Source organism: Malaclemys terrapin, chromosome 2, assembly GCF_027887155.1.
Source record: "Malaclemys terrapin pileata isolate rMalTer1 chromosome 2, rMalTer1.hap1, whole genome shotgun sequence".
Lineage (NCBI taxonomy): Eukaryota > Metazoa > Chordata > Testudines > Emydidae > Malaclemys > Malaclemys terrapin.
In genome coordinates, this window is record NC_071506.1 from 201,419,473 (window position 1) to 201,442,267 (window position 22,795).

General features: G+C 43.6%; 1 protein-coding gene across 1 annotated transcript in view; it reads right to left on the bottom strand.

Annotated features, from left to right (window-relative positions):
• ITGA9 (integrin subunit alpha 9) overlaps nt 1–21,010 on the bottom strand; it is a 296,310-nt gene extending 275,300 nt beyond the window's left edge. Inside the window, exons 1-4 of the mRNA XM_054019618.1 lie at nt 20,569–21,010; nt 9,188–9,315; nt 7,276–7,382; nt 974–1,097 (exon numbers count right to left, since the gene is read on the bottom strand). Coding sequence (XP_053875593.1) covers nt 974–1,097; nt 7,276–7,382; nt 9,188–9,315; nt 20,569–20,747 — 538 coding nt within the window. The 5' untranslated portion in view covers nt 20,748–21,010. The remainder of the gene's footprint in view (nt 1–973; nt 1,098–7,275; nt 7,383–9,187; nt 9,316–20,568) is intronic.
• Nucleotides 21,011–22,795: the final 1,785 nt, after the last annotated feature.

Genomic DNA, 22,795 nt, shown 5'->3' on the forward strand with positions numbered 1-22,795 from the left:
AAAAGCACACAGCTCACGCCTCCCTTGACATATACCTGCGCCTCTCTTGGAACTGGGAGGCCCACCCATAGTTTGAGAACTACTAGCGTAGATGCATAAGACCAACCTAGGAAACCCAAGCAGCTGTTTTCCTGAATATTTCTCACAGGGCTTATTGCAAAAGCTTGGACATACCCCATCTTCCCTAATGACAAACCTGTGCATTCTGGATTGGTTAATTGCTTTGGGTTCAGGAAAGGCTGTCTTTTGGAGTCTTTGAAGAATGAAATTGGATATAAATTCACATACAAAACACACAAGGGAAGACTATTCTTTTTATAAACCGGAAAATTAAAGCACCCAGGACTTGGAGCGCAAACAATGAGCAAAGTTGTCTATTGTTCAAAACTCTGAAACAAGTCCTTTCACTCTCAATGCCATTCCAGATCTATTTTGAACGACAGCAATATTTTGAGAGGCACTGAAAAAAATCATCAGACGCTGCTGGACATTTTGAAAGTAGCAGCAATTGAAAGAGGCAACTTTATTCTATTTGTTACACTGGTATCCTAAAATCTAGGCTTTAAGCAATATTTCTCCCCTCCTATAAATGACAGTGTCAGACTGAAAATATTTCTTAAACATGGGTGCGATCATTTCCTATTAATCAATAATGCCGAACAGGCAAACAAGTAAGAGTGGCTGTACTCATGTCACATGCCTGGTGACATCCAGATAAGGGAGTTGATGGTTTTCTCATGATACTGTTCCAAAAAAGTTTATTATTCTATCAGTTAAGCATGGCCACACACAGTTACTCATGGAAACCAATTATCTTCTTGACCCCCTTTTTTAAATTCAAGATCATCCGTCTGCCAAATTATGCCTGAGTCAGCAGTACTTTTTTTAATGTATTAATGAAGGTTTATCAGATATTTTTTGGAGACAACAGGAAAATCTACTTGGTCATAATGACAGAGAAATAACACCTTACCTTCATAGCAGGGCAATAATTTTCGACCATTGGAACGGAGGTTGGGTGGGATGATATTGCAGAAACCATGGGGGAGGACGTACTCTGTCTCATAGTAGATGTTTTTCCAGCGATGTGCACAGGCCTAAATGGATCATATCACATGTGTTACTGAAACGTGAGGCAGCAGGACACCTCTTTGTATCAAAAATACCCACCCCAATCTTTCTCCCACCTAACTTTTCCACCTTTCCTTAGTTCTCTGAACCTTACCTTTGCTACAAAAAGGCTACTCCAATTGCCATGTTCCTCCATTGCTAAGACTTGACATTGCCAATGTTGGCACCACAAATTTCAAATTTTGAGGCTCCTCCTAGCCACCCATGTCAGAGATGTGTGTTCCTTGGAGCAAGGGCAGCTCAGACAGCAGATCTCAATACCTTTATCACTTTAGGTGCCAGGCAATGTGTCAAGTAGAACCTCGTGGTGAAGGGAGGTGACACCAGGAGAACCTTTTCTAAGCAAAGGTAGACTGGGTAGAATCTAGTGGAATAAAAAAAAGCTGGGGGGAGAGGGGAGCGGAATAAGATGGGAGTGAGGGGAGAAGGAGGTAGAGGGAATGCTAAGACTGGAAGGATGACAGGCACAAAATTAACATTTCATTTTTCCCCCTCTATCTTCCCATCCGCCTCCCCTTCCTGGGGAAAAACACAATCACCCCTCCACAACGAGAGCCAAGACAGTCAACCCAGGACGCTGCACTCCTCTCAATCTCAGCATAAGAGCATGCCAAACACCTGGCTTACACATCCCCAGCTCCCCTTCACTCCCAGAATTACCATTGCCTCGCCACCAGACAGACCATCAATCTCCTCACCCCCAAAGAGTTCATACGAATCAAAGGAAATGAAATGGGAAACAGCAAGAGCTTTGAATTTGAACTTGTATCTCCAGCCGGTGTAAGTCAGCATAGCTCCACTGCAGGCAGCGCAGACACATCCCTTCATACTGATCACAAACGTGGCCTGCTCAGTCTCATGGAGTCTCTTTTGTGTCTGTTAGAACCAACGGACGCCCCTCGCTACACTGTCAGCCTCACATCCCACTCACAACCCTTCCAGTCAAGGGGGACAAGACAGCACTTCCTTTGGGAGGCCAGCACTTGCCTGGAGAGCATATTGTTGAAGAGTGCAAGACACTCTATCCCGATCCCCATCTTACCACCTCAGTGCTGAGCACATTGCCTCTGGGAGCCTCTGAATGCTCCTAGGAACGCATTATAAAACAAGCACAGGCGCACCACCCTGTCCAACTACCGGGGAATGGATAGAGCAAAACTCAATCTGGACCAGAGTCGAGACCGTTTCTTACCCGTAGAAAAGCACTAAAAATCCCCATTGCTTTCTTTTCGTTTTAATGGACTGGACCACCACCAACAGTGAGCTCTGCCGAATCATCAGCTTTAAGTGATATTTATTGCTGTTCTAATCTTCAGTACTCAACCAAATGCATGTATTTACTGGATAGGATAGTTAACACAGAGGCATAATGAAGCACTCAAGGAGCTTTGGAAAGCTCTGTACTACATTTTATGTTACAGAGAGACGTGCATTATATGAAGGCTGTTTATAATGGCACTCTGACAGCCAGATGTATGTTAGTAGGCTCATAAGGAAGAGCTTATTGAACTTAATTACTTGCTCTTTTAAGCAAACTTGGTTGTGATTTTAATCTCCGGGCACTCTTCAGTCAGCGTTCTTAAAAAATGCATAATATTTACTTTCAGAGTGATCAGGAAATTGTTTCTCTTCTAAAACATTTGCACTAGGAGTGCAAAAACGCACCCATATACATTTGCATAGAGTGTGTCATACAGACACAGCTCTAGGCTGACATTCAAGTTGAGCTATGAAACCAGAGAACAGAATGTCATGGAAAAGAATGGATTTGAAAAACAAAAAAGTTATTCCGGATATAAATTGTGGAGGAAAAAAAATGAATGTGTTTTTTAAGCTATAGAAAGATAAATAAAGGGTTGTGATATTATAAATTCCGTTATTTTTTTACCTCCCGAAAGCTGCTCTCGCATCTATTAACCCACTAATCTCTTCCAAAGCAGCACAAATGATTGAAAATTGGGGAAAGCAGCAGTAGGTCTTGCTCAGGAATGAGCCAAGGTGAGATGCTGAGGGCAGGAAAGAGGGAGAGATCAAGAAAGTGAGCTGCCGCTTAACATGGATATTTAAAACAGACTCAGGGCTGAAAGCTTTGCAAAGGTATGAGCATTTCACATGAATGAATGAAAACAAAAAAGAACAAACATCACTCTGTTCACTGGTATATATGGGTTGCTTCAGCCTTTTCCAGTGCTCCACCCTATGTTTCTATTGGAGAATTTAACCCTTCTATAAAATCACAGGCCCTGTGTATTCAGCCATGGCAGAATTTGTCCCATACCACAATTCTGCTCCAGAATCTCAGCTTTCCATTCTTTAAATTTGAGTTTATGGGTATGAAGCAAACTGTTAAAACATGAGCTGAGTGTAAGCGATGCAGTGTTGCCTGCCTGAGTCTGCAGAGAGACTGAAACAATAGCTCTAAGAGGCGTGGTCTACCCCATTCATCTCAGACTACTCAATTTTGTGGCTGCAGAAGTTGGCATTTTTCCAAGATGCCATGGAATTGGCATTTTTGTTAAGGAATCTGCCATTTTTCATTTGTGGCCTCCTGCCATACCAGGACCTGCCTCTAGCTGCTTATTGCACTTCTGCTTGCCCCTCCAAAGGGAGTTAATTTGATTACAGTGCATGCTCCCTGCACGGTGCAGTGTAGCTGAGGCCTGGGAAGCCAGAAAGATGAGCCACTGAAGCTGGCTACAAGCTCCCGACTTCACTGGCCCACGGATGGGAAAGGAATTCCAAGCCAGAGAGCCTGAGCATCTCAGGAGCTGAGTCCTGTGAGTTGAGATGGGTCAGCTGGAGATCACAGTGAAAAATCCACCCTGGAAAATCACCATGACAAATTTCATATCAATGAGTGTTTTTAGCTATGAGCTAGAGGCTGAGGGAATAGCAATAGAATGAACATTGTTGTGGAATTCAAGAGTTGCGGTCACACATTTTGGTCTCATTGCACTATGAAATTTGTGGGGACCTGCATAATACAAAGGAAAAGTGGTGCAGCAATGAACCACGATAGAAATGCAAAACAAGTAGAGCATATGCAGGGCCGGCTCCAGGCACCAGCTGAGCAAGCTGGTGCTTGGGGCGGAGATTGTTGGAGGCGGCATTCCGCCCAATCCTAGGGCACTTTTTTTTTGTTCTTGTTCCGCTCTGGCCGCCCTGTAGGGGGCGGCGGCGTGGAGAACCAGAGCACCCTGCAGGGCAGTCCTCTTCCTTCCCTCCCCGCCGACTGGAGCAGAGCCCTCGCAGCAGGAGGCGGCACACAGCAGGAGGGGCCGTGTGGCAGCGTCTCTGCTGTAGCCCTGGCCGCCCCCTTCTCTCTCTCTCTCCCGCCCGCTCCCTCCTCCGTCCCCCCCAGCTGGTCCCCCTGCGCCCGCTAGGGTTACCATATTCTGTACCTCCAAATGGAGGACACTCCACGGCCCCCGGCCCCGCCCCCAGCCCCGCCCATACCCCCTCCCCAACCCCGCCCCCTCCCCAAAGTCTCCGCCCCCTCCCCTGCTTCCCGCGAACATTTGATTCGCGGGAAGCCTGAAGCAGGTAAGGGGGGAGTGGGGGGGAGGAGGCGCAGCCCAGGCTAGCCCCCCCGGCGGCTCCAGCCTGGGTCGGCTCGGGCCCTGGGGTGCCGGCCCTGGCCCACCACCCCCGGCCCGCCCAGCACTGCCGGCCCCCGGCTCCCCGCGGGGATTTCCCCCCGGACGGGGATTTGAGCCCCCAAAAGCCGGACATGTCCGGGAAAATCCGGACGTATGGTAACCCTAGCGCCCGCACTCTGGCCGCGCTGCAGGGTTTTTTTTGTTTTGTTTTTTTTTGCTTTGCCGTTCTGGCCGCCCTGTTTTTTGTTGTTTTTTTTTTTTTTTTTGCTTGGGGCGGCCAAAAAGCCAGAGCCAGCCCTGAGCATATGAATGCAACCTTGCCTTATTGTTTATTAAATGCCAGCTTGGTGTGGTAGAAAATACAGCAGGAAATACAAGTCTTGCCTGAAGGAGTTTACAAACTAAGACACTGATCCTGCAAACTGTCCTGCATGAAATCAATAGGGTTCTGTGGAGTTCACTGCAGGACTGGAGCCCAGCAGGTGACTTTTTAAATGCACAAATAACTGACTGAAATCCCTCCCGCCATTTACCATGTGGGCTTTAGCTTCAGTGCATGTATTTTATTTTCCATACTGCAGGATTCAAAGTCATCAGTGAGTTGGCTACTTAAAATGAAAAAAAATGGCAACACTTTGGAGAAAAACGATACACATGATAAATGGGACAGGTATTTGGGAAGAGTGAGATTAAGGGACATGGCTTATCTCCAAGCTTTAATGCACTGTCCCTGGTTCCTTTCCCAATGAGAGAAAGAGAATGCATTTTACAGTTTAAGTATGAAAAGAACTGGCAACCCAAGTTGTATTGTCGTAACTCTCAGATTATTGAGAACATTGACTCATGATGAGATCCAAGGTCAGGAAGATGTATGCTGGGCCAGTTTGCACTTTAGTCTAGCTACAGTCTATAGATTATTTTTGTTTAGGGGACCATGTGTCTTTTTTTGGCCAGGATAGTCCCCTTTTTTAAGCCCTGTCCCAACTTTTCTGGCAAAAGTGGGCATTTGTCCCGTTTGCTCTTGCCAACTTGATCAGTTCTATTTAGTCTTCATGTCCTAAACAGAGAGTTACCTTTGGTCCAATAGGAGAGTGGTTCTTTGAGGGGCTGATACTGCACACACTGAAGTCAGTGCCACAGTTTCCGTTGACTTCAATGTGCGGTACAAAATCCTGCCTATGGGGATTTAGGTCCCAATTTAGCAAGATACTGATGTACTTCCTGCCAAGGACTGTACCATCCTCCATTCCTATTGGCTTGCACAGGTGTGGACCATGCTCATCACCACGCAGTAGCATGATACAGAATATTGGTATTAACTTTCCTGTCTTAAAAGTTGATTTGATATGTATTTATTTTGAAATATATCTACTTTTGAGGACTCCTTACCTATCTGCTATTACAAATAGTCTTACTTGGCTCATATGCCCATGATTACAGCAGAATAATCTGTAACAATTTATTCTATCAATTTCAGGTTTTTCTGTTCACAAGCTGCCCACAAATTGATTGTGATTTGCTTAAAGTAACTGGCTGAATAGTGCAAAAAAAAAAATCTGTAAATATTTGTTGACAATGTGTTCCATATACTCAGTATTCCAAATTGGATTGGAAACATAGGTCACATGATAGGTTACTGTTTTCTGATTGGATTACTTTAGAAAAAGTTTCTGTTGGAGATTCTCAAGTACAATCTTGAAATTCATTTTTCAAAAATATTCTGCAATATTTTCTCAAATCTTGCTGTTTCAGTGAACATATCATTTCAGTGAGGTTGCTAGACTACTCACCAAGAGCAAACCCAAGGGAGGAGCAAACACAGTTACCAAAGTCATTTTAAAATGTCAATGAATATTTACAGATTTTTTTTTTTGCTGCAGTATTTGCCCAGCTTTCTCTATGATTTATTTGAAGGTTCATCTGATTTGAAACATTGTCCTGTGAAGATAAATTCCACATCCTTAGGATCAAATTTTTCCCTTTAACAAACATGCACATCAACTCCCATGGCCCTCAATATTTGCCTGTTGACTGTACCACAAAGATGAACAAACAAGCGACTTTGACTCCCATCTCTGCTACCTCATTAATGGAAGATTCATGCACACATCCAAGAGCAGAATTTAGCTGCATATCTAAATCTGACATTTTTTACAAGTTCTGACACAACACACACACTATATTCATTGACTTATGCCCCACTCTCCACACACACAATCTGTAAAACAAACGAACTAGCAGACGCATTCAGAGAAAAACAAAGTTCCATTCATTCTGTTCAAAAGACCTAAACACTCAGAAATTTAAGAGGAAGCCCCTTAGGTGACAAGTCAGGTGCTACTGCTTTGAAGTCTTCTTTCTCTCAATACCAATTTCTGGTTGGGGTTCATATTCTATCCGCTTCAAGGAAGGGACTACAGAGTTCGCGGCTTATAAACCTTGACTCTGTCAGTCATTAGTGAAGACATTAATCCCAACATGTTCATCATTAGTGTCAGCACAGCAGTGATCACTTTACTGAGCTCAAGGGAAAAGGCAGACTTACCAGCACACTTCCGTCAGCCTTGGGCTGCCTAGCCAGGCTTACGCCCATCCATTCATCATCTCTATCCTCCTTACAGGTCTTTCCACAGAGCGTGCCCCGAGTATTGCCTTAAAAGAGAGAGGGACAGGTGAGGAAGATGCATTTAGTTTTTTAAATATCTATAATGTGCCCTTGTAAGAGATATGCTAGCTGATCAAACCGCTCTTTCCCATCTCTCACTATTATTTCTCACACATTAGGACAGTGCCCAGGAGGAGAGCCCCCTTGTGCTGGGTGCGTGCTGTACAAACACACTGTAAAAGACAGTCCCTTTTTCAAAGAGTTTAAAAACTAAGGGCTCAAGCCAGTGAACCTTTCAGCATGTGCATTAACTTCAGACACATGATCAGTTCCACTGAAGACCATGGGGAAAGTACTGTGGTGTTGGCAGAGTAACATTTTCACAAGTGCTTAATTCACTTTAGAAAATGGGACTTGGGCATTTTTTTAAAAAGAGGCTCAACTCTTTCTTTCTATGATCTGTCATTACATCCATTAACTCATCTTACTGTACTGTCGAGGAGTGGGGCGGGGGGGGATGAGTGTTTCTTTTAGCAAAACTAAAATATATAGACAGATATTTGCGAATACTTACATGTAGAATTTTATTGATAAAAACAAAACATAACTGGCCAAAAACCCTCTTTCACTAAGGCCTTGTCTACACTTGCGTCAGCATGTATGGTGCGTGTAACTATACGTTGCAGTATAAAGCAGGTTGCATCCACACTGCAGTGGGCTGCTACACTCAACAGTAAAAGGCTCTGACACAGAGGAGGCAGCAGGGAAAGGCTCCAGCAGCAGGGAGGCAGTGGGATATTGCAGTACTAAAAATAGCAGTGTAGACATGGGAGGCACTGCTTGGGCATGTAGAGAGCAGTGGAGGGTACATACTCTAGAGTTCTGGTCTACCTCATGTCTACACTGCTAGGGTGGCATGCAGAGTATGTACTCTGCACACCGCCATCAGCGTAGAAATAGCCTAAATATTAACTTACGATGGAGCACTCTCTGGTTCCGATGTCAGGAAAAAGTTCATACAGTGATGTTAAAATAAAACATGTTAACAAAAACACAGCAATATTACTATGAACTCTTTTTCACCAACAGAGATCAAATATGTATCATTCTTCATAAGGACCCATTCACAAGGATTAGATCACAGGATCAGGGCGTTAGCCTGGGAGCCCTGGAAAGGAAGGGGACCATGTCTCGACATGTGTTTGACCAGCATCTTGTACAACCTTAGTCCTGATCATATGCAACAACATACTACTCTCATTGATGTGTTTTTGTTTTCTTTTGCATAAGAAGCAAGTAGGATAAATCAAAGTTATTATTCCATTAGCAAACACACACAGATTACTCTGTTTATAACACAGTATATAATTCACCCTTCAAATGGAAAGGGAAGAAAAAAAAAATCACACAAAATCAATGCAGAACTTCTCAACATGAGCAGCAATTCTAACCAACCCTCTCCAGAAACTAAAGAAACCAAAGCAGGTAAAGGAAAAGACAACAGCCTAGTTTACATTCATTTGGCAAAAGCTTGGCCAAAAAGATTAGCCTGACGCGGTCGCCCAGAGAGAGCACAGACTGCAATCAGAGAGCTCCATCAAGAAGATATTGCTTCCAGTCCTCAGGTAGGACATAATCGTGAACCATTTGGAGTAAATGGGAGCTTTGCCACTGGACTTCAATGGGATCAAGTTCCTAGTGCTATACGTGTGTGCCCTAGAGCCCTGATCTAAAGCCCACTGAAGTTGATGGGAGTCTTTCCAATTATTTCAAGGGACATTGGATCAGGCCCTAAGATATTTGCTAGAACTTTCAGTCACGGGTAAGTAAAAAACGTGTTAGATTTACCCACCTCGACCCATATCCAGCTCTGTGCACCTCCTCTCAGGATTGGTGTGCACTCGACATTTAAAGACAGCTCCTGGGGACTTAACAGAGGTGCTGTATTTAGAATCTGCCTTTGGAGCACCGACCAGGACCCTGGAAACCAAAAGCAAAGTAGCAAGTAGTTAATTTCAGGAAGGGGAAAAAAAAAAAACACTCACATTGCCAGTGCACCTTTGGCAAGAGGACTTCTTCTGGTGGCCTGGTAAAATAACACCAATGATGCACAAAATGAAAACAGACACAGTAAAGGCATTTTCCTTCAAGGAATCCAGGAATTCTTTGAATGAGCTAAATTTCCATTTGAAGCATAACACATTTAAAGCAATTCTTCACCCCCAAATAAGCAATTTAGGAAAGTTTTAGGACAGAGAACAGCAGCTGCATCCAATTTCTTTAGGTTCTAACCACAATCCTGTCAACTCCAAATCCACAATAGCCCAAAATGGATGGCCATAAAGGGAAGAAAGCTACGTTCTGTCCATCAAAACAAAGGTCAATAAGGTTGATCAGAACCTGAAGGCATCCTAATCCCTGAAGCTCAAGGCATCTTATCATATGAATGTTCCTTCAGAAATCCAGAATTATTGCATGATGTGTTGCCACACCAACAGTTTAGAGACAAGGCTGCAAAGACTGGATCTATATTATTGATACGGTGTGAGAGAAACTAACATCTTGGGGAAGTACCAAATCAACAGCTGTGATTGTAGGTATAAACTCCTTCCTGAAAGGAAGTGATCAAACCATATTAATACAATGCTCCAATTTAATGATCCAAATCATTCACGAGGACCACAGTTTAGCTGACAATTGTATATTGTTATCAATAGGGGACATGAAAAAAATGGGGACCTGCCATCATGAGTGGGAAGAGTACAGGGAGGGGATGTTTTGGCAGGAATCAGGTGACTATGAGAGTGTTTGCAACATGAGCCCACTCCATCATTTCCTCATCCAAGCAACTGTCCTTCCAACTTCTTCCTTCCCATCTTGTAAATTTGAACACATGTGCCAGGGAGGAGGGCTGATCTACACTACATTCCTGTATCGGTATAACTACATTGTTCAGGGATGAGAAAAACCCGCACCCCTGAGCAATGTAGTTATACCAACCTAATCCCCCATGTAGATAGCGCTATGTTGGCGAGAGAGCGTCTCCTCCCAACATAGCTAACGCCTCTCAGGGAGGTGGATTAACAAGAGAGTTCTCTCCTATTGGCTTAGAGGGTCTTCACTGAAGTGCTGCAGCTGCACCAATGCAGCGTTTTAAGTGTAGACATATCCCAAGTTGAGCGGAATGTGAGAGACCACCTCTCTGGTGGTTGGGGGGGAGGGACTACCAAAGCGCTAACACCTGTCCTCACAAGGTATGGCACATGCACCTAGTCAATTTGCTATCAGTTTGCTATCCGCTGGCCCTTGCAAAGGCCAGTCCGCAGTGGGATACAAAATCCAGACAAAATCACTGGCTTTTGTATGCAACAATGTCCCTGTGCAGGAGGTCTGTGGGGATTGAACCCAAGACCACTGATTCTAAAAGCATGGGCTTCTATTGCTTGAGCTAACAAATCAGGTCCATTATCTTAGAGGCGGTAGGAGTCTATTCATAGTCCAGTCATTAGAGAGGGCTAAAAAGCTACACTGTGTTAAGTGTGGGTCACATCATGTAAAAATGGACAGAGATCTCAATACAGGCCTAGAAAACAGGGATATTGCTGGTTTTCAGTGACTTTTGTTCATCCTACTTACCAGCCTCTACATCCCATCACCACCTACTCCCCACCAGACTCAGTGTAAGAACATGGAGGAAAAACCATTGAAATCTCAATTCCACCTATGTGGGAAGGAGAAGCAGAGAGTGTTATTGTGTTATCAGAGGGAGCTATAATCAGGAATCTATGCTGTTCTAAGAAATGACTTGGGCAGTTAAGTTTTCCTCATAGCTTTAACATGTGCTCCGTTGGCTGATGTGACAAAAACAAATTTAGGGGGAGAGAAATCCATATTAAAGGATCATTTTCTCCCCAATATCATGGGCTAAGCTGTAGTATCACAGGAGTTTGGCAGGGGGCTGCACTCTATAATGCAAGTCATATTTTCACAAGCGAGAAAAATTAATGCCTGAAATACCTATATTGCTGAAAGCTACAAAGCCTACACACGTTGGGGAGCAAGCACAGGGGAGCCTGAAATAATAGCTCCAAATGGAAATCTCTACAGACAGACAGGCAGGCTGAAATCAGAATGCCAATCATCTCATTTACACAGGCGATGAATGAATGTCATTCACTTATTGACATTCATGAGGTCTAACAAAATAAACAAAGGGGGGAATATTGCTAGCTTAAGGAGAAATGGTTTAAATTGCAAGTGTCAAGAAAGTGTTTTTAAAACCAGCTATTACAATAAGCTACAGTAAACCACATTCAGCTCTGGTTTAAGCGGTGCAATTCCAGTGGAGCTGTGCCCATCTTACAACAGAGGTGAATTTGACTCAATAATGCTCAAAAAGATCTAATGATATCTCGGAATGAGAGATGGAAAATAAGGAGCTTAATTTAGAAATAATCATTAATCTCTCTTTAAAAAGCTCGGGGGGTGGAATAATATTGAACTGTGTGAGCAGGATTCCATGCACTGATTCTATGTTCAAATTGATCGTGAGAAAATACGCATTCATCAGCTGTGTTTTTGAAAGACATCATATCTCCAAGAACACACCTAGATACTACATCTATTTGATGGGGGAAAACCAGGCAGGAAGCAAACACAGCATGTGATGCATGTCAGTAATTAATCCAGTTAAATTATTACTAGGACTGCTGAAAGTTCCCTAAACTCACAATAAAATGCTTGAAAGTTTCTCCCAAAGTGTACTGTACATATGGAAATTTTTCCAGAGGTAAAATGTGGTAATCTAGCATTTCAGTACTATGGATTCCTTCATCCTGCCCCAGCCTAAACATAGTGAGTATGTAAACAGCCCATAAAAGAATAACTTTGTTCATTTCTTTGCTAGAGCTAGGCAGCCTTCCAACATCGCCCAACCAATTTAAACAACTTGGGTTTAAATAGTCCAATTTTGTGGCATAGCATGATTTTGCAGCACTGTTTGGATTTTAAGCAGCGCAGTTCCATTCCCCAAGCCGAAACAGTCACAATGTGGGCAGATTTTTGCAAAGAGCTACCCATTTGCATGGGCTCTCATCACAACCACAACATTCTGCAGGAAGTTTCTGGGATCCCTCTGACTGACTGCACAAAGGTACATTGGAAAGTGAAGCCCAGCGAGGGAAAGAAAGGACTCTACGTTTCCAGTTGCCTTTGAGTCTGAGTCAATATTTTGTGACAGCCTCAATATTAGTACAGGAATTCAACAAGGTAGATGTAACAGAAAAGAGGAGGAAACAAAGGGAAGGATTAAAAGCCTTCAGTTGTTGGGGTCTATTGATTTAGGCATTACAACTACACCTCACCAGAGCACTGTACCTGAATCTCGAACAGACACACATCAGTTCTCAAGTTCTCTCCTACCACCCCTGTTAAAGGGATTTTGTTTTAATCTTGTTGTAGAAAAGCAAGGTTGAAGTAGCATGTTTTGGTTTCATTAAGGGGGAGGTGAGGTTCCTGGTCTTGGTGGTGGCTTCTAAGAATGAATTTACTATTCCTACAAGAATCAGAATCCACTCGTGAAAGGTTTATGGGAGCCTGTGGAGTCTTGCCCATTACTACATGGTATTCATGTTGGAGCCCAAAGGAACTTCCCCATTGCTCCTTTCAAACAAAGCTTCAGGACAGTCTATCACAGCCACCTCTGACCGAGATGAACACAAATCTCTTAGAGCCTACCAACCCTTTACTGGCTATGTCTGGAGGAATCAGATGGGAGATCCTCTCTTATTGGAGATGCCAGTTTCCAGAATGAGAGTGTGGAGAACTAGCCAGTAGGCAATGAGGCTATATATCCTTCTTTTCATGATCTCAACCTCATTTGCACCTGCGTTATGTTTACCTCCCACAGGGAGTAACCACCACCTTGCTGCTGAATGGCCCTAAGGATAAACAGTTTCAGAAATCAAAGCGCTGTATCTAGCTGGAAGTACAATGCACAAAGAAGCATTGAGTGGTCCCAATGGCACAGAAAGATGCCAAACACATTAGAATCTGTCTACAGCGTGCCAGCACCAATTAGACAGCCATAACTCAAACGCTGCAGGTCCTCTGCACCTCACAGCAATTTTAAGTGGCAGAGATGAAACATCCTATATCACAATAGATTAAAATAAGCAGCAGCAACAGGGCACATACTGCTCCGATGCATCCAAGGATTCCAGTTTGATTCCTTCTGGTCAAAGGCTTCCTTCCCTAAATGTACTGGAGGTGTGGGGGGGGAATATTCAATTGGTTCATCTATGGGTAAATCCACTGAATGCAGGGTCTTAAGTGACAGGGCAGTAATTCAGAAGCCACTGCTGGACAACCTATAACTATAGCACCAAATCAGTACTGCCTTTCCAGAGCACCAACAGCAGCTCTCAGTTCAGTGTTTGTGGTCTGTCCAGGCAATACACCAAGACAAACAGGACACTCTTCCTTCATGTGGGTCTCCTCCCCTATTTCACTCTGGATCACATAAAAAGAGTCTCGGGATACTAAGTCATGTACTAACAACAATATATCAAATCAACCATCAGATGTAACACCACCCTGCATGTTTCAGATAACCACAGTCTGCGGCTAAGAGCAGGAAGCAACAAATGAAATAAAAGCACAAAAATAGAGGGTCATTCCAGTGATAAGAGCTCTCAGTCAGTAGCCATGGAACTATACTGCCTACGTGTGCCCGGCCATGCTGCCACGAAGGATGAGGCTATTACACCATGTTAAACTGTCAGAGAGAGAAAGGAAGAGGAGGAAGGGGGAGAGAAAGGAATTATAAAAGGATTTTTAAAATAAAAAGAATTGACTAGTGATTCATGTTAGATCATTAAAATTTTTGTAAAGGTCAAGTTATTGTTTCTTGTAATAATTTCTCCAAAAACTAAAAAAAAATCAGGAAAAATAAGTATTTTATCGCTATTTGCTGAGATTTATTCAAAGCTTCAAAACTATAGCTAAAGGCTAGGAGCATGCGTGCTTGTTTAGGCTCCAAATGAAAGCAGCAGCTAACCACCTGGTTCCTTGCTCAGTTGAGAACAGTAATGAGGAGGAACTGTGTAAATCTTTCAAGACTTATACTCAAAAAAATCCTCTTAAGAAAGCAAAACAAGAAACGTCATCAGAAAATACGATAACCTGAGAACATGTGATGAAGACAAATTCTTCTCCATCTTGAAATCATGTAAAAATAACTCCAAAGTGGAAATCTCAGTACAATCAACAAGTGCGCTCCTTTTACTGCAAAGACATTTTTCATGCCATTCTAGTGAAGGTTGCATAGCCAAATTCCATTGTAAAGAGTGTGTGTGTATAGATATATATATATATCGAGAGAGAGAGAGAGTGTAAACTTAGTCATACATGTTTGCTCTGGGTTCACATTTGGTGCACAAAATTTTAATCCAAGCTATTTTCCTAAATTTGATCTTGTTTAATATTTATATATATGAATGATACTTTAGATCAGTGGTTCTCAACTTATTTAATGTGGCCCCCCTTCTTTGTGTCTGTTGTGATTTACGCCCCCCACCCCTCACCAGCCCCCTCTGAAGGCAGAAGGGAGAGCAGAGGCTGCTGGCCAGGGTACCCAGCTCTGAAGGCAGTGCCATGCCAGCAGCAGCACAAAAGTAATGGGGGCAATGTGCCTTGCTGCTGCCACCCCAGGGCTGACAGCAGGAGCTCCACCACTTCCAGGTGAGGGATTGGGGTGGAGGGGAAGGAGAGCCCAAGCCTAGGCTGCCTTCCAGTGAGGGATTGGGGGCGGAGGGGAGGGAGAGCCCACGCGGCGGAGCTCCGGATGTCCCGTTTATCCCTGTCTCCTGGGTATACATGGCCCTTCTGCACAAGCCCCATCCACTGGGACTGACAGTCAGAGCTCTTAAAAAAAGAAAAAACGCACACAGCTTGTGCCTCCCTTGACATGTTCCCGCACCTCTCTTGGGAGGCCCACCCCATAGTTTGAGAATTGTTGCTTTCAATCATATTTTAGAATGATACATGAATGCTACTTTAGTTGATTAAGACAATGTTTCAGGTTTTGACTCATGAATCTAAATGTCCTTTATTGATAACATGCAGGGACTTAATACAGACTGGTGTTTTGTGTTATATGAAAATGAATGGCCAATACGGAGGTTTACGAATTGGCAAAAATGTATAAAGATATTAGCACATGGGGGAAAGCCTCACAGGTGTAATACACTTCAATAAAGGGACTTTTATGATCAGGACCAAATTAAGGGAATATGGGACCACCAGGTCATAGAGATTGAAGCTGACAACCATATCCAATGTGTGAGGGCATATTAAATATCACAAGAGGCCATAGCCCCATCAACCCGGATTAGGACCTCATTTGAAAGACAATTCTTGAGTGTAATTCTATTATTCTTGAAATATCTAGTAGCTGATATCATTTAGCACTATTTTAAGAAAATATAAAACTGCCCACACATCTTGAACATGCCTGACTGGTACACAAATATGGATCTTTGGCAAAGCTGGAAAAGATTTAATATACACTGTGAGAAAGGAAATTTGGCATTTGCTCCTGGACCTTTATAATTAATACATATGTTAAGATCATGGTGTTACATGTATTAGGCTGGATTCAGCAAAGATGATGCAGGAAAGTTACCACCACTATCCTCCATACAGCTTATAGGCACCTTGAAAAATCTTATGGAGTTGCACTTGTAGGAGCTGCATCTCCAGCCTCTGTGGCTTTTTCTCATCCTCTCGCCACCTTTTGGGCTGCTATTGCTTCTCACATGCTACTGTCCCCACTAAGGAAAAGTTGCAGCCACTCTGCACCATCCGCAACCCACTCCGCCCAATGAAAATCCCACCACCAGGGTTTATATTGGCTTAAACCCCTACTGATTCTGGTCAAGTGTATCACTGTTTGTAGTGCTTCTTTTGTTATGACTAAGATTTTCAAAAGCAACTAGTGGTTTGGGACACCCTCATTTTTGGGTGCTCAAGTTGAGACACCAAAAGGGCCCCCCCATTTTCAAAAAGTGGGAGTGAAGCACTTGCTGAAATTCAGACCCCCTTGAGATGTCCAGCTGGATGCCCAAAAATGAAACCACCCCAAATCACTAGAGACTTTTTAAAATTTTGTTCATGTGTCATATATAATACCTCCAATGAGCTGTTCCTTCTCTGACCCCAGTTGTTATTAAATAGTTTGAACTGAAAAGGAGTCAGTTTAGTTCAGGATAAAAATGAGTTCTGTAAAATAAAACAGGGAGTTACAAGGCCCTATTATTATTATGACTTGTATCATGGTAGTGACAAGGAGTCCCAAGTCATGGCCCAGGACCTCCTTGTGTTCGGTGCTGTACAAACAGAACAAAAGACCTACACAAAAAGTCTGCAGGAAACTTTTACTTTAAATTATTATTTTTTTCTGTAGACCCACATCCCTCTGCAGTGTTATTAACCAAACCTACCAGTATTTTGTTAGTGCAGGAGAAGCAGGAATTGAAACTGACCAGCCTTGCTTCATTCCCCAAGCAGAGTGAAATGCCAAAACACTTTTAACCATGTATGATGTTTGTTTATATCAGTTTTCATAATCTGAGCCACTGTTACCCACACTCAAGCAAGAAATTATATTATTTCATCTCAACAGCACTCCTTTAGATTGGCACTTCATTCCAGTTATTGTGTGTTCCCCATCAATGCATGTTAAGGACAATGAGTAATTTTCAATTTTGCTTTTCCTATCTTTTGTTGGTTTGTGTGATAAGATTAGCATTGTTTTAAAGTGAGGGGTTTCTTTTATTTGCAAGGCACTTGCTTCTTTCTGGATACTTACTGATAACTCCTTAATAAGGAATGCTCTATGAAAGTCACCGGGCACGGCGGGCAGAAAGGGAAAGCAAACAAGTATTTGTGAAGCAAAGAATGTGAAAGAACTTTATTTTAAGGGACTAAAACCAAGGCTGAATACATTTATTTAATGCACAGTGTGCCACAGTTACAAATTCAACTGCTAAGTAATCTGTCCATATCTAAGAGATGGAGATAAAGAGACGCTTTGTGGACTGTTTACTGGCATTTACTGTTCCTATGCACATTAAAAGTGACATCAGCTAGGTCAACTTAAAAGAACCCTGTTTAATTCTAACAGAACCCCTGATGCAAATAGAGAGACAGAACAATAGAAAAGAAGTAAACTAGTCAGTTTACACAGTTTTATGAGATGCATACAGATGTTCTATGTTTATTTATCATTCAAAATGCACCGCCCTTCCCTCTAAACATTCTGTATAGACATAGAAGACACACACACCCCCGCAATCTGCAAACTGCTTTAATCATTCAGAACATATGCCTCACTTCTATATGGAATGCAGACAACTCCTCTTTACAAACAGATCAAACTATCAATGTTCTATTGTTCACGCCATGGAGACACTGCTACTAAAAGTTTTCCCATTTAACACATCATAACCTATCATATTTCATATCACATGAATTTGCTGTCAAGAAGATGAGCTGTTAAATATTTCCTGCAAAGAAGGGGATTATCTAAAGGACTAAACAAAACACAACTGGCAGTTTTGCACTGCAGAAAAGGGGTACATGCCAGGGGCTATGGCACAACCCCGCAACTTCTCATAAGCCTTATATGCTCCATTGTGTCTTCTACTCCCCCCATCCCTGGACTTTGCAGGATAAAATATCATCACACAATGTCCTATATGCTGACACAACTTTGACCATCCCCTCCCCCCTTGAATTTTTCTGAAGTGATGCCCCTAGTACATGGTGTCCCCCAATTACCTACTAAGTTCAGAATGTCACCAGGACCGGCAACAACTGTATATCAATATAAAAAGGCACTAATTGATTATGGTTTTAGCAGTTGCAGTTAATCCCCATGGATGCTGGGTTTCTTAAGAATGCACCTGCAGGGATGAAGTGCTAAATCAACACCCCACACACATTTCATTCACTTCTCCGAGTACATATCCTGCATGTTCCAGCAGCAACTGTTCACTAGCGTAACCACCAGTCTAAAGCACTTCCTTTGTGGACTACAGTATGATAGAATCCCAATCTGCGGCTTGTGGAAACAGAGACTCACAGGGCTGCATTTCCTCTTTTCGTGGCAGCATTTGAACTCAGGGCAACTGACGAACTTAATAAATAGATTCTATGGGAAGAGATCTTTCTTCAGTGTCCTATACCTGTAACTGAATTGAAACCACAGAGCACATCACCTTGGACTACTTAGAAACTAATACCTGGCTAGAAGATTTGGTTACATTGAATGGCCCTTATGAAGTTCAAACCTTGCTTATTTTTAAATGGTGCCTGGTAGTTTGTGCCTCTGTTGCTTTTCCAGGAGTACACAAACTTCTTCCATCAGACTGCATCCAAGGCAGAGCAAAATTACTTTATTACCATAATACATTCTAAGTACACGTTAGCTGGCCTCAGTTATACTGGAGATTTAAACAAAAATGTCAGCTCCAGTGCTGTTCCCAAACCACAGTAAGAGGCAGCATTTCTGCAATTAAAGAAAAGGACTTAAAGCCAGGATTAAATGTTCCTCCTCATTGCTGTGAAAACAAAAAAATCACTGCCTGCTTACTTAGTACCCGCTGAAAGGTACTGAAGGTGCTGACAGATTCTGTGTGCTGTCCTGTTGTACGGATTACTCAGCAAGGGTTGAAATGCAGACGTAAACGTGTCCCATTACAACTTTTTTAAAACACTAATTTTTAATTTAAAAACTCCTCCTCTAGAATGTGTCTAGGAAGACAACAGTCTATTATTCTGATTCTCTAAAGATCATGTTGGCTGACACTAGAAGCCTTAAATCAGTGGGTGCGGTGGAATCAGAAAATCTGATCCTGCAGTACTCTCCCAATTTCCAGCAACAAGCAGTGGAAAAGCTACTGGCAGTAATAAACACACCCTTGACAGCAGCAACTTCAGTTTAGCTCCACTTTTTCTGCGTCAATCCAATTGCAGGAAGGAACAAAGTAAAGTTCAATGCCAAAAGAAGGATGCTCCCTCTTACTGTAGCATGGGATTTTAAACCGGTGTTTTAACTGAGACATGGTATTTGGAGACTGGACATTGTCCTGTCTGAAGCCAGGGGGTCTCTAAATATTTAGGGTGAAATCCTGTCCCCACTGAAGCCCATGGGACTTTTGACTTCAAAAGCCAGAAGTTCACCCTGAACTTCTATCCCACCATTAATCTTTAGCAGTAAGATAGTCCATGCCAAGTTAAATCAGCCTTCACTACTTCTCTAGTCCCCCACCACCTCTGTTAATTGGTCCTCAGAAGAAGCCCCCCACACACACACAAACTTATGCACTAGTGACTGTGCTCTAAGAAGAAATACAGCATATCCCAGTCCAGTCATGTTCTGACTAGGCATAGCAGCTACAGTGTCTGCAGAAAAGCAATATATTTAACTGAAAATTACTAGTAATCTTCTTACTGAGCGAGAGTTTAGCCTCCATGGTGAGTTGAGGTGACACTTCACACTTGGGAAACGGAGGAGAAGACTAATTAAAGGCCAATAGCCCACAAACCAACCACAGGACCATTTTACTATAGGAGAGCTTCCCCCTGCAGCAGGCTCCTCTGGATGCTGCCGAGAAAGAGAAACTCCCGTCCTCAGAGTGATAAAGGCCTCCAGACCTGCCAAGGCACACTGTTTTGGGGAAGGCAGCCCCTCCTGCAGGGCATTAAGACTCAGACTTTAAGGCCAGAAGGGACCATCGTGATCATCTAGTCTGACCGCCTGCACATTGCGGGCCACTAAATCTCACCCACCCACTCCTGCAATAGACCCCTAACGTCTGGCTGAGTTACTGGAGTCCTCAAATTATGGGTTAAAGACAGTGTGATGTCTCTCCCTTCTTGCCACCACGGATTTTGCTGCCCTGTTTCAACCAGGCAGTTAAAATCTCCCTCATTCGAGTGGTCACAGATATACCTTGAGACAGCTGCAATATCCTGAGCTATCTACTGGGGAGCGGGGAGAGAAGAAATGGACTCCACCTGGCTTGGAGCCGGGGAATCTAAAAAGATGGGGGATGAGGCCGGAGGGGAGGCGGCTGAGAGGTGCCAGCGCCACTTCCAAGTGGCACATTCACGTGCAAGGAAAGCAGCAGCAGCTCCCCGCCACAGAGCCAGTCCCTCTGCCCTACTCACCAGCGGGTATTATCGTAGTAATGCTCCAGCACCGAGTATCCAAAGAAGGAGCCATTGGGCCCCTGGTAGACCACCGGATGATCCAGGTCCACGTTGTAGGAATAAGCCAAGGCCACTGCTATCAAACCCACCAGCACTTTAAACCAACTCCGCTTGGCCTTCCACTGGGGTCCAGGCATCCTGCGGGGCAGGGCAGGGAGCGCGTGTGCGGGGGAGCGCCTCTGTCCTGGGGAAATCCAGCGCCTGCCCCCCTCACTGCAGGCAGCCCGGGGTGCGGGGTGTTAAGCTGGAGTTGAAACGAGCATACAATAAACAATCCAGCCCCAGCCCGTGGAGTCCCAGGAGCTCCGGAAAGCGCCGCGCAGCCCGCCCGGTCCGGCTGAAGCCTGCAGCAGAGGGGGCTGGGTGGGCTGCAGCCAGGGATTCTGACTCAGTCCTGGAGCAGCCAGGGACTTTTGTGGCCGCCTCGCGGAGACGCTCCAGTTCGCTCCAATCCCCGGGGCGCAGGGAGTGGAGGCAGCGCTCCCCTGCCTGGGACAGCGCCAGCCCCAAAACTACAGCGGCGGCGCCCTCTAGCGGCCGCAGCCTCGGCTCGTTCCCTCAGCAACGCAGCACCTTCGCTAGCTAAGGGATGGATCCCCTTGGTGAGGGGACCCACGGAAATTCTCTCCCTCTCCTTCCATATCCCCTTTTACTTTTTTACACACACACACACACACACACACACACACACACACACACACACACACACACACACACACCCTCTGATGCTCGAAAGCTTCCCCTTCAGGGAATGATTTCCCACTGCTCCTTCTGTATTTCTGGAGTTTGCATTATCACTTGTTCTGTACATCAAGGTGCACTATTTACTTCAGCCCTCAGCGTCCAAAACATGTTGTAGTTCCCCTAATGGAGGAATTACACTCAACAGCTCTTTTTCTTCCTCCCTCTCTCAATTGTTTCATTAACAACAATACTTGGCAATTCTAAAGCATGTTTAATCTTCAGAAAGACCTATGAGCTCAAATAGCTCAACATTCCTGTGAGGTGGGCAAATTCACCCTGATTTACAAATGGGGGAACTGAAGCAACAAGCAGTTAGGTGACTTGCAAAGACAATTGAGGGAATCAGTGGCAAAGCTGGGATTCAAAAAAATCAGAATTCCTGGCTTCCATTCCTGTGCCAAGCGAACTGCCAGCAGTACTTCAGTAGCAGCAGCATTCATTCTGCAGCAGTTTATTTGTAGAAGGAAGCCATGGAAAAACCGCCTCCCTCTTAATTATCGGCTCCCCGATTGTACATGTTTAATAGCTTCCCGTCCAGACAATGTGGCCCTCTTCTTTAGATATTATGCTATTTGCATTGTCAAACCTCTGGTGTCGTATACCATGTTTATATCAATTCTGTCCAGATCCTTACACCTGCACGCCAATCTGCTTGACTTCCCCTTCATGCTCAAGTCAGTCACTTCATCTGTGTCCTGTCTTCACCTCATATACCTTTTCCCGCTGCTCATTTTACACTCAAGCTTACAACTATCAATCACCCACACACAGCTGGACTGATCCCAGGAAGAACTGTGAAGAATTGATATGAGAAAGAAAGAGTGAGTCAGAAAACGGAGGGCCTAAAAATGTTTTAAAAAATTACTCCTGCCTCATTTTAAACTTCCCCCACTGTTCCTTGCATCCTTCATTGGGGGGCATTAGCTGCACCGTGAGAGGTAGGCTTCATTTTGTGGGGCCTGATCCAAGTCTCGTTGAATAGAATGCGATTCTTGCCCATTCAATGGCAGATCAAGCAGGCCCTCATTAATGATGTATTTATCACTGTTCCTTTATTATGATGTATGACCATTTAATATATTATGTTCATAGATACAAATATTTTGTATTCCATGTATATAAAGGCAAAGATATGACAGACAATGAATGTTTTCTAAGATTGTTTGAGAGTAGCATAATGCTTAACAAATAGGGTGGAGAGAACACTTTTCCACACCTCTAGTCTTTAGCATATGATCAAACCTCTGTTTTTAAAAGCTTATTTAAAATGTTAGAGGGAAAAAAGTTTATTTTTCAGTAAAAACCATGCTCATTTAGATCATATTAACTATATTCAAACCTGAAAAGAATGAACTTCATGAAAAGATTGTCACAGGACTTTCAGAACTGTGCGACCAGTATGGATAAAAGTAATCTGGTTGAGGAGGAAATTCAATATACA